Consider the following 17,442-nt stretch of genomic DNA (forward strand, 5'->3'; position numbering starts at 1 on the left):
GGTTCCCATGGTGTGCAGTGTTGCCATGTCTGCTCATTATAAGCGACATTGGGCTTCTTTTTCTGTAACGTTGATTGATTGATTGATTGATTGATTGATTGATTGATTGATTGATTGATTGATTGATTGATTGATTGATTGATTGATTGATTGATTGATTGAAAATTGTATTAACAGATTGCAGAATGGCTACAGTTCAAGGAAGGTACAGGTTAATACAAAAACTGCTAAAACCATAAACCATAAACCATGCATCACTGCTTTTTCCAGTATCATACCAAAGACTAAAAATGGGACCCAATGCCTCCCTGCATGGCATCAATGGGTCAAATCAACTAATGATTCCCAAGCAGGGCGCACGCTGTGGCTCACCGCTCCAAGAGATAGGTCAAATGCGAAGAACAAATTTCCCTGCGGTAACGTGTGTGACTAATTGTACGACTTTGACTTTGACTTTGTGGTCCTGATGGCCCCATCGGTCCAAGACCATCAGCTCTCACTGGACCGGTTTGCACTCAGCCGAGTGTACACACTGTACAGCGGCTGGGATGAGGATCAGTCTCCAAATGTCTCAGCAGGAAACCAGTGATTTGTGCAGTCCAGGTAGGGAATGAGGCATTACCCCAGGTAAAGGAGTTTATAGTTTAAGTATCTCGGGGTCTTGTTCACGAGTGAGGGGAGGAAGGAGATCAGCCGGAGCGGCAGGGGCGGTATTGCAGTCGCTGTACCGCACTGTTGTGATGGAAAGAGTTGAGCCAGAAGGCAAAGCTCTCTGTCTACCGAGCAATCTTCGTTCCTACTCTCACCAAAGTCTGGCTGCGCCAGGCTAACTAGGGTCATGAAGTGTGAGTCATGACCGAAAGAATAAGGTTGCGAATACAAGTGGCCGAAATGAGTTGGCTTGCCTTGCTGGCTGGCATCTCCCTTAGAGACAGGGTGAGAAGTTTGGTCACGCGAGAGAGACTCGGAGTAGAGTAGAGTGCTGCTTCTTCGCCTGGGAAAAAGCTAGCTTAGGTGGTTCGGGCATCTGGTTAGGATGCCTCTCGGGCGTCTCCCTAGGGAGGTCCTCGAGGCACGTCCCACTTAGCCTCGCGTTGCGATACTAATATACCACTGCGCTGGGGCATATGCATATGCAATAGGGGCGGGTTTAGTGTGGCTGCGCCAGGCTACGTCCCACTGGGAGGAGACCCCAGGGCAGACCAAGACGCAGTTGGAGGAAATACATTGACTCACTGGCCTTGGAACGTCTTGGGATCCTCCAGGAGGAAGTCACTAAATGTTGCTCTGGAGAGGGAAGTCTGGAGCACTCTGGTGGAGCTGTTTCCCCCGTGACCCGACTACGGATAAGCGGTTGAAGATTTTTTTGTTGTTGTTGAAAACAGCAGAGAAGCTCACAACTGTGGCATCCATAACTTATTTTAGGCTTGTTTTCATAGACCTGGCTGCTTATTTCTCTCACACAATCTGGCAACACTGATGGTGCGCGAGGAGACCGGCAAGCAAGCAGCACGTTGTGTGAAGCCGCTAGTCGACCCCACCGCCTGACTGGAGCGGACAGAGTGAGCCGGGAAGGTGATTCAAAAGAAATCACTAATCCGTTAACAAAAAAGACATCATTTTTGTGATTATCTGACCCTCTGGTGAGTGAACAGACATAGTTTATTGGCTCTCTGGACGTGTTTAAATGAAAATATGTGTCAGTTAACTGGGTCCTTCGTCGTGGAGCGAAAAAAGGGGTGTTTTGGGTGAAGTAAAATGTAATTACGCGTTGCATTGCATGTTTATTAATGTGAACATATAAGTTACCGTTACAGGTACATTGCTTCATGCTTTTATGTCCACATTGTTCATCAGTCTATTAAGCAGGGCCCCGGCCGGCAGGGGCGTCCAACTATACCACTCGTACTGCATGTCCTCGTACAGGCACTTGGTTACTTTATTACACCAGTCTTTCATTCGACGAAATTACACCTTTTCCACGCGCGTGGACACCTTTCACTTTGAAATACATATAAAACGTTCAGTTGTTGGGCAAAAGGCTCGTGCATCGAAGTGAACCATCCTGGCTGTTGATGCTCGTTCAGTCAGTGGGGCTTGTCTATGCCGCCTTTCGATTACATCCCGGTAAATTGCATTGTAGTAATAATGTGTTTTATTATATGTAAGATTAGTCTCCCCCCCCCCCATTTATCTAACCATTTGTTAACCTAGTATGCTTGATAACTGCGTTGATGTGTCGCTAACATTAGCCAGGGCAGCTATCTAGCCTGCTAGCTATAGCTGTATTGGACGGCTGTGTGTGAGACTGCATGGGACACGTGCTGGATCTGGGTGTCCTAGTTTGGGCCGTCCATTCATTCCAGCTGCAGCACCTAGCTAAACCGTTAGCAAGCGAGATAGCCACTTGGGCTTCTATGTGAGCCAGTCGTATTGACGTGCACACGGGCTTAAAAATTGTAATTTTGTAGGATGCCTGGTGATCAGTGGTCTCTGATAGTGTGGTGGGCACGGCGTGGCCTTTTGTCTCCATGGCTGCCCTGCATGCTTTTCCTTTTGGCCTCATCCATTCCTGACATGGCTGCGTGCTGGATTACAAGTTGCCTCATTTGCCTTTAGTTGAAATGTCTATTAAAAGGAACTAATCCCAAAACGGTTAGTTGTTCAGTTGTCAGCGTATAGTTGAAGGAGATTTATTTCCAACATGCTCGCGTTCTCGTCGGCTTGGTAGGTTCCCTCACCCCAATTAACTGATCTATTCCAAAATGAGTCAGTGTCTTATTATCATGGTGGTGGTTGTTTGGTAGGTAGGTAGGCGGGGAGCAAGCTTGTTGTGTTGTTGGTTGCTAAGTGTGCCAATGCAGCAGATGGCCATGCAAAGTGGTGTGAACAGGTGTGCTTAAATAGTCCATTAACTGGCCTAAAAGGTCCAGTTGCCTGGCACTACGGGTCCCGTACTGATATGTGATTTATTTTCTGAGGTACACAATAGTTTTCTATGGATGGGCTGCCTGGGCAGTGGGTGATGTGCTGTTTCATGTCATGGATGGTGGTAGTGTTATGAATTGTAGTTTAAAAAAGTGGAAAATCTTGTCACTTAACAATAGAGGTAAGACATTACTGCAGGCAGCCCAGTAAGGGTCCTCCTATTTATTGTGAAAGTGCAGTTTGGTTGCACCATTCTAAACTAAGACAAGGTGCATTGAGCTTTTTGGGAAGGTAATGTGTCATCCTAACGTTTATGAAATGGTAAAGGCTTTATCAAATGTGTTATGTGTGCAGTTATATATTGCCATTCATGTGTGTTGTAATCATACCACCATACATTGATTTGTGAAACGATTTGTGATACGTGTATATTGTAGCTTTTCAGTAACAGTGTCAATATTTGTTTAGACGATAATGCAGATATTTGTAGGTTGACTTGACAGTATCACCCATGGCCAGAACAAGGCATCTCGTGATGTGCTGTAGTTTGTAAAAATGTCAGCAGTTAAATTGTTTTCTGGGCTGTTCCCGTAACCACATTCTTTTGGGGTGGATCTTCAGAAAGTGGATGTTAAGGTTGTGCTCAACATAAGAACATAGTTGATTATTAACTAACTCACTGGACTCGTATTAGTCTGATATTTAAGATTGTTGAAATATCATCATACTTGTTAACGTGCACTACTACACACTGTATTTCACAGTATCTGTGAAGTAAGTATTTTCCTTTTGTATGAGATGCCCACTGCCCAACTGAACTGGTATGTCATTTTGAGGAATGCTGTCAAGTTAAAAGTAGCTCAAAGCTCACAACAGAAACCTATTCCAAAGGCAACACATTTACTTACTAATGGCACTAAATTCATCTTGTATCGCATTAGTAATAACCAATATGATAACATGATTACCATTATTAATTAATGCTCGTTTAACGGAGCCTAGCACCAGGCTTAGTTAAGAATCAGTTTCACATAGAACTGGGTTGTGGAGCATTCTGTAGGTGACTCTGCCATTACGGTAGTGTGTTTGTACTGTATTACAATGTGTTGCATGTATTTTTACAGCAGCTTGTGAGTTGTTAGATCTACTTTATTGCTTTTGACTGTGACTTGCTATATGTTGTTTTTTAACCTTGCTCTGTACAGCACTTTGGAAACTTTTTTTGAAAGGTCCTATATAAATAAAGTTCATTATCATTACACATGTAACACAAAAAATGGGAAACTATGCAGAATGTGTGATCAAAAGGCAAGCTATTGACTCCTTTGAGTCAAATTGGGGGGGGGGGGGGGGTGCGCGCATGTCATATACACAGCACACCCTTTTCCTACTGAGACACAATGTTTACCTTGAGATAAGGGAAAACTAGTTGAACAGATGGACATGAAACAAGTCTGAAATTTAAATCACATTATTATTATTAAACGACACACAATCCTGCCGTCTTTTGACACCATTGGCCCTTTAGAAAGCGAAATACATGATGCCCCTGAGCAGAGTCGTCTTCTTCTTTCGTGTCATCATCAGATGTCCAGCTCAGTAGCAGTGAGCACAGTGGAGAGAAGCAGATTACATTTCTGGAACTGATTCAAGTTTTGGATTGGACCAAAATACACTTAAACATGCTTTTACTTTGCCAATACCAAATACAGGCTGGTGCATTTAGTCCAAAATCACTATTGTCTATTTCAATATCCATTAATTATCTTTTTTCATAATGGAAAATACTTTCTAAGCAGTGACTGGTTACCTAAAATGGGTTAGTTAACCAACTGCAACACGTACAAATATTTAGATCGTGTTAAATCTAGCCCACATTTTGGTTATTTAGCAGAGACTCTTATCGAGAGCTGATTGCAAGAGTGATGTATGAGTACCAGAATAGAGACTGATGGCCATTTTTTTTAATATACACTCCCGGCTGACCTAGTTTGTCCTTGTTGGCAGATTTTCTTTCCAGCTGACCAAAGAAATGGTGATGGAGAAGCCAAGTGCCCAGCTGGTCGGGCGGGAGTTTGTCCGACAGTATTACACACTACTCAACCAGGCCCCTGACTACCTGCACAGGTAAGATCATAATGTGAAGCAGTGCTTTTAACCACTTGAACCCCAGCATTCCTATAGGGGGGGGGGGTATTGATTCATTGTGAGCTTGTAGATCGGTTATTTTCGGTGAAGAGATTTGGTGTAGAGGTAAAAAAAAAAAACTAAAGCACACAAACTGAAGAGCAACTCTGGTCCGTTTCACTAAGTATAGAGGGTTTTAAGTGGTTAAATTGTCTGCCTGCTTCTCAATGCATAGCGAACTTTATCCCTCGCTTGTACACCATGAATGGCAAGAGTCAAAACAAGTGTGTATACAAGTCAATTGCCACTGCATAACTGTAGTAACACGTTTTCAGTAGGTGCCATACATTTTTTCCATAGCGTTGTTTGATTGGCTCGGCAGCTGGTTTGAAACAGAAACACAACACCTCTGCTGCTGAGCAGGGCATACGAGCGGAGTGGGGAAAAATGCAGCTCCTTGCTCCAGGGGGCTGTTGTCACGTTCGTTATAGTATTCGCTCATGTCAAAATACATATAACGATCCATGCGACTGGGGCATGCTCCAACATGTGGTGCTCAGCCCTGACACGAGCGGCTCGGAGCAGAGGATGGTCCTCCGCTCCAAGCCACTCTTGACACATTTCGTTCCACGCTCAATTCAAAATGGTCCCACACTGCTCCCAGTCCACTCCGGTCATATGCTCTGTTGCTGAGCCAATCAAACAAAGCTATGGGAAAAAATGAACAACAATTTTGTTACTTTTGTTTAAGTGCTGACCACTGGACTCTATGAACCTTGTTTTTCTTTTGTAGGTTTTATGGCAAGAACTCATCCTATGTGCACGGAGGCCTGGACAATCATGGCAAACCTGTGGAGCCTGTCTACGGACAATCTGTGAGTCCCAATTCACACAAACAGTAGATAAACTAAGCTACATATAGAGTTGAACAATGTTTAAGCTCCCCACATACCCAACACAGGGTTCATACATAAAGAGAATGCTGCATCACATGCCATAACAGCACATTGGCATTGCCATCAGACCTTCATTTGGCCAGCCCTTGTAAATCATCACCCAATACATTAGATAACAAACACCATATTTCACTATCTTTTCCTTAGTTTGTGACACTGTCACAGAGTTTTTGTCTTTGTGTCTGCATGTGGGTGTTTTCACATTTATACTTTTTGAAATATTTAACTTACATTTTATGATATAAAAGGCTTATGATATATTAACCCATTGATGCCTGAGGCCGAATCTGGGAACGCCTTCTAGGGCCTGACCTAAGGTTTTTGAAAACCTTCAAGTTCTGATTAATTATTTTATTTTAAATAGTTGTTGCTACATGTATAGCAATAGCTGATGAGACACAGAGAGCGCACCGACATCAAAGGTGCACAGGCGTCAATTAGGGTTGGGATTCGGAACCGGGTCCATTTCAGACCCGGTTCCGACATTGCGGATCCGGAGCCGGTTCCATCGTTTTTTTACTAACGGTTCCCCAAACGGATCTCATCAGTCGGCATTTAGCTCCGCTGTGTCTGTGCATGCATGCAAGCAGAGCCTGGGGTGACGTCACCCCACCTACAGAGTGAGTGGGGTCGGGGAGGATACGGCCACTGTTCTGTGCATTTAGCGACCGCCGCGGAGCGAGTGGGACACTGGGACAGTATGTCGCACAGATCTCCAAAGTGTGGTTAACAGAGAGGGAAATGACTGAGGCTGAGCAGTGAGCACGCAAAGTGCAATAAATGCGATGCTATAGTTCCCTCTGCAAAGGTTGTTGCAAGTGCAACATGTACCACGTCCACATTGAGGAAACATCTCAAAATCAATATGCCTACACGAGTCCACAACTAACGAGAATAATCTAGGCACATCGCGTTAGTGAGCCATGCGGAAAGCCGTGCCCGCTCTCCCCGCAGCTCCACCACAGCCGGCGGGGGACGATCTGATGCAAGGCTGGTTCACTTTCCCCAGGCTAGTAACGTAGTAGAAAATAAAAACTACTAACGTCTACACAGCTTTTCATTAGGCCGCGGCGTATTGTACAACTGTTGTTAATGGTGAACGCCAATGACTCGACGTCTTTCTGTCTGATATTTTATGAATCACGTTAACTATAGAGCCAAATCAATTTGTCTGCACTAATTTTGTACAACTTATAAGCAACTCAACTGCTTTTGATTTGGCTCTAAATTAATCGCGTGACTGTTGAGAGCCCAGCGTTTAGGTGCATATAGATTGATTACTTTATAAACAGTTTGCAGAAAAAAGCACAGGACAGTACAGTTCAATACAAGGTCTGCTAAGAGGATTTTATAATCCAAGAAAGCACTATGGCTTGTTTCCATTAGGGTAAGGGGTCCTTCATATTAAATTAATCTGAACATTAAAGACAACATTTGTCACCACAACAATATCATTATTGCAATGTGTACTGTATATTTAATATACAGTACAAATTGCAATATACAGTACAAATTGCAACAATGATATTGTTGTGGTGGCTAGCTGCTGGTGGTGGTGAAGTTTAAATAATAGTGCCACCTCATAATTGTAAAGTGCATTTTCAATAATTGAATTAATGAATTTGTGTTAATTATGTACTTGGTTAGGTTAGTTATAATATAAGCATAATCTATGTCAGAAAAAAAGGGGTAAAAAATAATATTAGGATCCGTTAAGGGAACCGTTAGGAACCGGAACCGTTAAGAGGGATCCGGGAAGGATCCGGAACCGTTAAAATCCTAACGAATCCCAACCCTAGCGTCAATGGGTTAAGGCTGTCAAACGATTAAAAATCGGATTAATCACAGCTTAAAAATTAATTAATCATGATTAATCACCATTCGAACTATGTCCAAAATATGCCATGTTTTCTGTATATTGTTGTAGCAATGGAATGATAAATGACAGAAGGTGGATATATACATTTAACATATGTATGTAGGCCATGTATGTTTTATTCTTTATAACAAATCCAAGGTGGCAGGATGGTGTCTCTCTGTCTCTCACCCTGTTGTCTAGTTTAGACTAGTCATTGGTTAGACATGGGTTAAGGTTAGGTTTAGGTGTGCTGCCCCGTGGGAGGTTAGGGTGAGGGTTTGATATAGGTTGTAGTTGTAGGACTAATGACTGGTCTAACCAATGACTAGTCTAAACCAAAAACTGTCTAAACTAAGTACTGCACCCGTGCTATGTGATTTGACCCGCTGCCTATGTAAATTGTGCAGCCTTTTATGGCAATAACAGACTTGTGTTTTTCCCCATCCAGATAGGGCTAGTTAGTGCAGAGTCGATGGGATGTATGGGGCAGGCCATCCAGGCATGATTAATTGTAGCCCTAGATATAATATAACTGAATGGAGCCTGGATTGGGCTGAAAGCTTAACCACATTTGGAGTCACTTGCTCACCACATTTGGAGTCACTTGCTCACCACATTAAGTTGGTGAGCAAGTGATTTGATTTTTTGCCCTCCTCTTCCGTTCCAGGAGATCCATAAGAAGGTGATGGCCCTGAGTTTCCGAGAGTGCCACACTAAGATCAGGCACGTGGATGCCCATGCTACACTAAATGAGGGCGTGGTGGTGCAGGTGATGGGAGAGCTTTCCAACAACATGCAGCCTATGAGGAAGTTCATGCAAACCTTCGTGCTGGCACCTGAGGTGGGTGGTTGTTGTGTGGTGTAATGCCAAAGCACAATACTCACATTTTAGACATTATGGCCATATTGTAATCCAGAGCAACTTGAAGGAAGCACAACCCTAGTCTCGGCTGTCTCGCGTAGTCCAACAACTTTTCCACAATCTCTGAATTCTATAGAGTCTGAAACTACACCTCCCAAAATCCGAGCAAGGAAGCTTGGATTTTTACGTTCACGAAAACATATTTTAAAATATCTTTACATTTTACTTTGAACTTTTAATCTATTTCTGCTAAGCAGCAAGCGATATATATGCTTAGATAGTTTTGATTTATATTAGGATAAATCTGCACATTTTAAATGTTAATAATGCAGTGTGACACTCATTTCATTCACTGGGATTCACATATTCAAATTGTTCGAATGGTTTATATAATAAGGGGTCCTCAACGTTTCTTGTTCTCCACCAAGGACCACTTTTCCTGAATTATCACTTTCCTGTAGTTGAGGAGTTGTGCATAATGGGTTACAAACAATGTTAATAATCCTAATCAACTCTGGTGTTTTGTCTCTGCAGGGCACTGTAGCAAACAAGTTCTATGTTCATAATGATGTGTTCCGTTACCAAGATGAGGTGTTTGGAGATTCGGACTCGGAACCCCCGGAAGGTGAGATCCATTTACTGTGATTAAAACACTTAAGGTTCATAGTTATTATATTGGTTTGGAAATATTTAATATTCAAAAGGTAAAGTCAGTGAGTAAACCTGTGTAACTGAACCATGCCCTTGTGGTGGTGTGTTGCAGAGTCTGAGGACGAGGTAGAGGAGTTGGAGGAGATTGTGCCTTCTCCTGAGGTGACCCAGGATGAGTCTGCAACCTTCTACGAACAGACACCCTGGTATGTATCACAGCAGGATTCATTGACTACTGAGTATTGTTGTGGTTGATTGCCAGTTCGTCCCCCATTTGCTTAACTTTCATGTTATTAGAAGTAAAAAAAGAAAAAGAAAAACCCTGACTATACAGTAATAGTATATGATGGTTGCAGACTTGACTGCTCTCTCTTAATCTCTGGTCCTCCTGGTCCACTGCAGTTCAGAGCCAGTTGCCCCAGGTGAGGAGGAGGAAGAGGAGGAGGAGGAGGAGGAAGAGGAGGAGGTGGTTGTGGCGGCCAGTCCTGAACCGGAGGTGGATGGCCCTGTGGAGAAGGAGCCGGAGCCCGCTGCCATAGAACTGAAGGCAGACACCCTGCTGGAACCCCAGCCAGAGTCACACACAGCTGAGGAACCCACAAAGAGCCCTGCCCCCACCCCCGCTGCAGACCCCGCCCCCACAGCCTCACCTGATCCCGTCCCCGCTGCCTCTGCTCCAGAGGAAAACAGGGTATGAGTTTATTTTATAATGGCCCCTGTTTTATGTCTGATGCTAATATGTTTTAAATCCAGTTTGTGTCTAGAAATCATTTATGCAGATTGTATGCGGTTACAAACACAGGACTCATCTCTTTCCATCTAATGGGGGACAAATATGATTTCATAGTTGATGTACAGAATCTGCTTTTTTGAATAGATGATGTATAAGGCTGTTTTGCATTTGTTAGTTTATTTTGTTTGCTTGAGCTCAGCTCATCAAAACACTTCCATGTTGTGTTGTTGTATGCAACACGCTTGAGCTTTGTATGTATAACTAGTGTGTGGCGTCCAGTTCTGACTTGTCCCCTGTCACCTGCAGCCGTTCTCATGGGCATCAGTCACCAGTAAGAACCTTCCTCCCAGCGGGGCGGTCCCAGTATCGGGAATCTCCCCTCATGTCATCAAAGTCACTCCAACAGCACCGGTAGGTTGACAACAGCCAGCTCAGTACAAAACCAAATCTACTAAGCTGCATTGATTCAACAGCTTGATCCATTCTCCAGACCCAAAGCATGACCTTAATGTGACCTTTATTAGAGTGTTGGTATTTTATTTTACATATTGCTTCCCTGAATTTTCAGGACTTTGAAACCAGTTGAGAACCACTACACAGAATGTATAATGGATTGGTTTAGAATAGATCAACAGTACATCAGATTTGTTCTATTTAGCATCTATTTGTTTTAAGCTTATTTGTAAATTGTAATGCCTGAGTTGTCCATCTACCATCACAATATTAAGCCTAATGATGAGGCTTTGGAGCCTTAGCCTCAGTAGTAGCAAGTCCTCAGTGGTTTCAGCTAGAATGTGTTGTATTTGTCAATTTCCAGTAAAGATTCTTGCAATTTTGAGTTGAAATAAAAGAAATGGGCCATTACACGTCACATAAAACTCATCTGAATTCATATCCCAGTTGCAGGATCTTGAGATCTAGTACCATAGCATCATGGCAAGCAGCGTATGGGATTCTTTTAAACTAAAAATAACTTTGTGATCAAGAAACCTTGGCTGTCGTCTGTCTCCAACTGGCGAGCCTGTCACATTCAGTTTATCTAAAAATCTTACGTGAGGATTTGTCATTTCAGGCCAGAGTGGAGGCGAAGTCGGAGGCCCAGTCAACAGCAAACAGACCACAGAGGGACCAGAGACCAAGAGAACAGAGACCCGGAGGCCCTCCAAATGTACAGAGGGGCCCCAGGCCAGGTACACACTGCAGCACACACTGCTTAACACATGCAGGGTAAAATTTACTTTACTGTCCCAAGAGCTTATTTCCTCCATGCGGTGGACCACCTATGTACCCGCGTTGGTCAGTTGAATATCCATGATCTCTGTTTCAGAGCGGGAAGGCGAGCAGGGACAAGCTGAGGTGCGAAGGGTGATCAGGTACCCGGATGCCCACCAACTGTTTGTAGGAAACGTCCCTCACGATGTGGACAAGGCTGAGCTCAAGGAGTTCTTTGAACGTAAGTAATACATATTTGCTTTATTTGCCTAGTGCTGAACATAAAGACACTGATGTTGGTGACAGTGGAATACAATGATACAATTTACTGTAAAGGCAGGGCATTTTTTAAATGCTGGATATTCAAATGATGTGGAACAATGTGGTTTTATGAATATTGTAAGAAAGGTGTTAACAGCTACATTTGCTCCACCCCTACCATTCAGTAGAGTAGTATTGTTGCGATGTTAGTAGTGGAGGAAGTCGAACCTGCTAAAATCACCTAAACTCGTGGATTAAAGTTCTCAGTCGTGGTGATGAATTTCCTTCATTTGGATTACATACAGGCCATATATGAGATCAGTGTAGGTCTGCAAAAAAAGGGTATATTCCATTTGGAGTTTGGATGCAGTGATCGCTGCTGTGTGGACGTGTGGTGTACGGTTGACCTCCGTCATCAAACGCAGCCTACTGGCTAGTGGCTACTGATCTACGAACCATATTGTTCTCCAGCCAAGTACTTTGCAACTCCTGTCATACTTTATGATATCACTCTGGCTGAATGCAGAGTGATGCCTCGCCTCCCTGCTGAATGGTAGCCAACAGATAGCAGAGAGAGAGAGAAAAGCTACCAGGCATAACAAAATAGGCCTACAAATGATTGGTTGTCTTGTCAAGTACAACAGGGAGACCTATAGGCAGGATTGATTAACGTTACTTACAAATATTACCTTTAAAACTGTACTATCTTTGCATCTTTTAAAAAAAAGCCACAATATATTTAACAGAAAATTCTAAGTACAAATGCTCATTCAATGATCTTATGATTCCTTGGACAGTTTCACAAGCATAAAGTGCTTGTGAAACCGTCACAAAGAGCCATTGATTTAATTTCATTCACTGTACCTTTTTTAATATTTGTTCATGCCCTGCGTGTGACGTGTAACCCCTTCATTACAGAGTACGGCACAGTGCTGGAGCTCAGGATCAACAGTGGTGGGAAGCTGCCTAACTTTGGCTTCGTAGTGTTTGATGACTCGGAACCTGTACAGAAGATCCTCAACAACAGGGTAAGAATAATACTGATGATGCATGGAATCTTCTTTTGGAAAATTTGCAAAATAAACAATTGTAATGTTACCCATGAATTTCAATATTGTATGTGATGAGAGATAGATATAATGCAATAATTTAGTGATGGACAGAGTCAAATGCTCAGTAGAAAGGGACGTCAAATGTACCAGTCATATATACAAGCAAGGTAAAAAGGCAGAATTCCTCAATGTTGTAGTAACTGTTGGATAAAAATGTTTCTGCTCTACTAGTATGAACTGAGACCTCAACACATTGAAAAGGCTAGGGCTCTGTGTGTTTCTATATCCTCCTCACCACAATGACCACATGTCTCCTCACTTCGCTCCTCCAGCCAATAAAGTTCCGTGGTGATGTGCGTCTCAATGTGGAGGAGAAGAAGACTCGTTCCGCAAGGGAGGGAGACAGGAGGGACATACGGCCCAGGGGTCCAGGTGGCCCGGGGGGTCCCAGAGAGAGGATAGGGGGAGGACCGCGAGGCCCACCGACCCGTGGAGGCATGGCACAGAAACCAAGCTTCGGCTCTGGACGGGGCGCAGGCCCCAGCGAGGGTCGATATTCTGGCCCCCGTCAGTGAGGCACCGTCTGTGGGCTTGGCTAGGCTCTCCAATCTGAGCTGACTTATTTTGGAAATGGATTCAATTACTTCTGGTTTCTTTTATCTGGTATGGTGGGGAACAAATTGGGCCAGGTTAGAGGAAGAGGGTGGAAATGATATCTAGACAAAATCTGTCTACAATATTGTTTAGTTGAATTATGTTTACACGTGGAATTATCATGCGTCATGTATCCAGATTGTCTAGAAATTAGGAGGAAGCCACGTTGATACAAACGAGTTGAACTCTGACCATCTGCGATGCTGTGGGCATGTCCTGTTTGTTCCTCCACACCCTGCCCTCCTGCAGACACCCTGTGAATAAGTATGCTGAAAGGATTTCTGTTAGTAATTGAGCCCAGGTTGTAATCGAGAGCCCTCCGCCAGCGCCAAGTCCTCACCAGCTCCTGCTGAAGTCGCCAGCCACTCGACATCTCTGTAACGATGTTGGCTGCCCCAACCCCCCCCCCTCCTCCTCCTCTTCCCTACGCATGATATATACTTGGTTGTGCATCAGAAATACAAGCTCACAACGCGTGGTGACACTAGCCCGCAACTAGGGGTGCGACAGTTAATCGAGTACAAAATGGCAAAGTAGCCGATCTACAACCTCACAATGCAATGCAACACATTGTGCGCTTGTAGGTGGGCTATTGTCGCTGCCTTTGAGGGACACTGTACGACAAAGTATTACAAAAATGTATATAAAAAAACGCACTTCTTGATTAATCAAAAGAAAATGATACGCAACAAAGTATAAATCAGGCCTTATCCACTGCTTATTCATTTCCAATCCCAGGATTCTAGAATGTCACTCCACCTCCTTGTCTCTTGTCCTCTTCCTCCACACTCCCCCTCCCCCCCACACATACAATCTGGACATTTCTTTCTGTTTCCATTCTTTTGGGGTCTTTCTTCTATTTTTCATGCTGAACTTGAATTTGTTAAGAAACAAACAAACTCAAAAACACGCAAACACATAAAGGGTAAGAAAAATACTACTTGAATTGGGGATTTAAAAACCCAGACGTTAGGTTCTCGCGTTCTCTCCCTGTTTCTTAAAGGAACGTGTACTTTTACTGCTTGGGCAATCCTGTGTATTGCTACCACCATTGTATCTAGCGATCGATCTGTCTATCTTTTTATTCTGTCAGGTCAAGAAGCGAAGCTGTTGTGGTTTTTATGAGTAATGTCGGCTTATATGTGGAATCTTGGATGTCTGAATGCATTTTACGGAGCATGTATCAAAGTCCCATTAGCCTTCTCCTACCAATGCACTTCGTCATTTGTCATGTAAAAGAAGCAAGTAAGATAATATCAAGCTCACCCGATGAGAGAACTAAATAAAAAAAAAGTGATGTATTGTTTTAAATGTTGTCTCTTGATCCTTGTTCTTAAACGTTCAACTGTTAATTTAACAACTATTGTCTAAATGTTTTGGAAGTTGCCTTTAAAAGAGTGTTGAATGCAACTCCAAAGTACAAGTACGTTTAAATTAATGGATTGTAAACGCAGCACGTATGGATTGTAATGCGTATTCTGTTCACAAATGTGGGCAATGAGCCACTGGAAGGCAGACCAGGGGTTTATAATATTCAAATGGTCTTGAATGAATGAATGAGAAATTACCTGTCTTCTACCGTTTTAACAAAAGCACTCATTCTTCAACTTGCTCTATGGTGAATGTTTGTTGTCATGCACAGAGTGCTCGGAAGATATATAAGTGTGTCCCATTTAAATGATTAGCATTGATTCCTACCCTCTCATCCTTGGCACTATACCGCAGTATTCTGTCGCGTTGTGAAGAAGTGCCTTTCAGCTGTTCATTTGTCTTGGCAAAATGCGTTGCTTCCTTTAGGTTCAGCAAGCTGTGCTGCAGTGATTGTTGCATTCCTGACAGCCTGTGCAAGTAGTGATGGTATGATCTATGATCCCAAACGATTATTTGACATTATATTGTCACCGTACATATATAATTGGAAGAACATTTAAACAATATATTTGTATGTTTATGTTAATTAACACCAATTGTAGAGTTGTATAAATTGAAAGGAACAAAGTTCTCATTTAAGCTGGATAGATTTAAAATTTTAATTGTTTTAAGATATTTTATTGAGAGAGAATTCCAACAAATATTAATGTCTAAAATGAAAGGGGCTTCCTCTTAACTTGCTGGGACAATGTTTATAATACATCGCAAATGGCCAGTCCATATATGGGCATATGTGCAATGTGTTCAATATTTTGAATAGCCAGTAATGCAGCACAATATGTATGATATATTAGGCTAACGTACGGTTACATGAACATTTCACAGAATCCAGTATTCTTCATGGCCAAGATATGTCCGCTACAGAAATATAAAAATTGTTAACATGACTGGTTGAATCTGGTTGATTATTCATTGAATAAGTTATTAGCATTCTTACAGGGAGATTATACTGTAGCCTATGGCAAAATGGGCATTTATAAAATTGCTGTACTCAATTTTTGATGTCCTCACATGTGCAGTATAGTAATAGAAACGTGTGTGAGTATGTGCTTGCATGTGTGTGCGTGGGTGTGTGTGTCAATTGTCAAGGAGGTCATTAGTATTCAGTGCGAGTACAGCCACCTCGGTGTGACCACCCGACTCATATTAGTATTCCGGATTGTCACCTGCTGCCCAACATGGCTCCCAGTGTGTTCACCTGCTGCCCAACATGGCTCCCAGTGTGTTCAGTTCCAGCTTACTTTATTTGTTTATTTGGACAGGACAATGCATATTAATGGACGTAAATACACCGGATATAGCACAGTTGCTAATTTTCATCCACAGTCCTCACAAGAAACACAAAATGGAAAACAGACAGGCAAACAGTGGAATACATTTACATAACATTACATAGGGAACACAGCATAAAAAAAAGAAATACACCTAAAATAATCATGAATGGTTGCAGCTTTGGTTTTCAAGCAACCATTTTTTCAGATTGTATTTAAAAGAGGAAAATGTAGCACATTCCTTTATACGCAGAGGAAGTCCATTCCAGCTGGCAGCAAGCCTCGCAGCGTATGGACCTCCTGGCCAGAACACAGACACAACCAGGGGCTCAAAGGTAGGTGGGAGGGAGTGAGGGACACAGAAGAAACCAGTGGTGGAAAAAGTACTCAAATGTTTTACTTGGGTAAAAGTATGAATACTGAATTATTGAAGTAGTCTGTTACAAGTAAAAGTTAGGAATTCAAAATTTACTGGGAGTAAAAGTACAAAAGTATCTGCATCAAAATATACTCAAATTACCTAAAGTAAAAATACTCATGCAGAATGTCCCATTCCACAAGTTCAAAATGTATGAAAAATCTTTTGAAAATAGTCGATCTACAAGCTCACAATGCACTATTGAGTAGAAGTACAATATTTGCCTCGGAGATGTAGTGGTATAGAAGTAAAAGTATTGGAAATTGGAAATACTCAAGTAAAATACAAATACTTGACTACTAAATGTACTTACTTTCCAACACTGGACACAACCAGGGGCCCACTTTTCATTTAAAAGGTGGGAGGGAGTGAGGGACACCAAAGAAGATGCAAAAAATTATCAGAACACCATCTTGAATGCCCCCGCTGTGTATTTATTAAACAAACTAACGTTTCGACATAAGACTTCATCAGGTTCATATCAGGAGACGGGGACAAATGCTTAAAAGTTGAAATATAGATAGTTTTTCAGACGCCCATGAGGTAGAACAAAACACTGCAATGTTGTTTTCAATCATTTTCATATCCCCTTCCCTTCATGAAATGGATGGATATTGTATTTTCTTTTAATATATACACACCAAAATACAGCTAATGGTAATTACATTGATACATTTTGACCCTAGAAATGGTATCTACTTAGGCAAGTAATTTTTCACATATAGTTCACCTTTTTAAAAGAAGGCTACTTTTACCTTAAAGGACCATAGCATTTTTGACATCTGGCTCTTTTGTTAATCATAGAAAATAAATTATCTTTTTCCTCTGATGGTTCACAAAAATATATCGTAAACACCTTGAAATCTAGAAAAATATAAATAATAATTATAATAGAATAGTCCCTACTCCTTTGGGGTGGGTTTTGTCACATGTGTATATATAGAATATATGCACATAGGTAAGTCCTCTGCTTTTTACCCATCCTATAGCAACTAGGTCGGAGCCATTCCGGCACACGGTTAAGAGTC

The 17,442-nt window shown here is 42.3% G+C and overlaps 1 protein-coding gene across 1 annotated transcript; it reads left to right on the top strand.

Moving 5' to 3' along the window:
- The first annotated feature begins 1,355 nt into the window (after window positions 1-1,355).
- On the top strand, window positions 1,356-14,605 carry g3bp1 (GTPase activating protein (SH3 domain) binding protein 1). The gene is made up of 12 exons (XM_079499629.1): window positions 1,356-1,643; window positions 4,936-5,055; window positions 5,849-5,930; window positions 8,537-8,710; window positions 9,266-9,356; window positions 9,495-9,588; window positions 9,785-10,073; window positions 10,422-10,526; window positions 11,188-11,305; window positions 11,443-11,568; window positions 12,507-12,616; window positions 12,973-14,605. Exons 2-12 carry the CDS (start codon window positions 4,961-4,963, stop codon window positions 13,213-13,215), a joined length of 1,527 nt encoding a protein of 508 aa, XP_079355755.1. The 5' UTR covers window positions 1,356-1,643; window positions 4,936-4,960; the 3' UTR covers window positions 13,216-14,605.
- The last annotated feature ends 2,837 nt before the right edge of the window (window positions 14,606-17,442 follow it).

Source organism: Electrona antarctica (assembly GCF_951216825.1).
Source record: "Electrona antarctica genome assembly, chromosome: 1".
Lineage (NCBI taxonomy): Eukaryota > Metazoa > Chordata > Actinopteri > Myctophiformes > Myctophidae > Electrona > Electrona antarctica.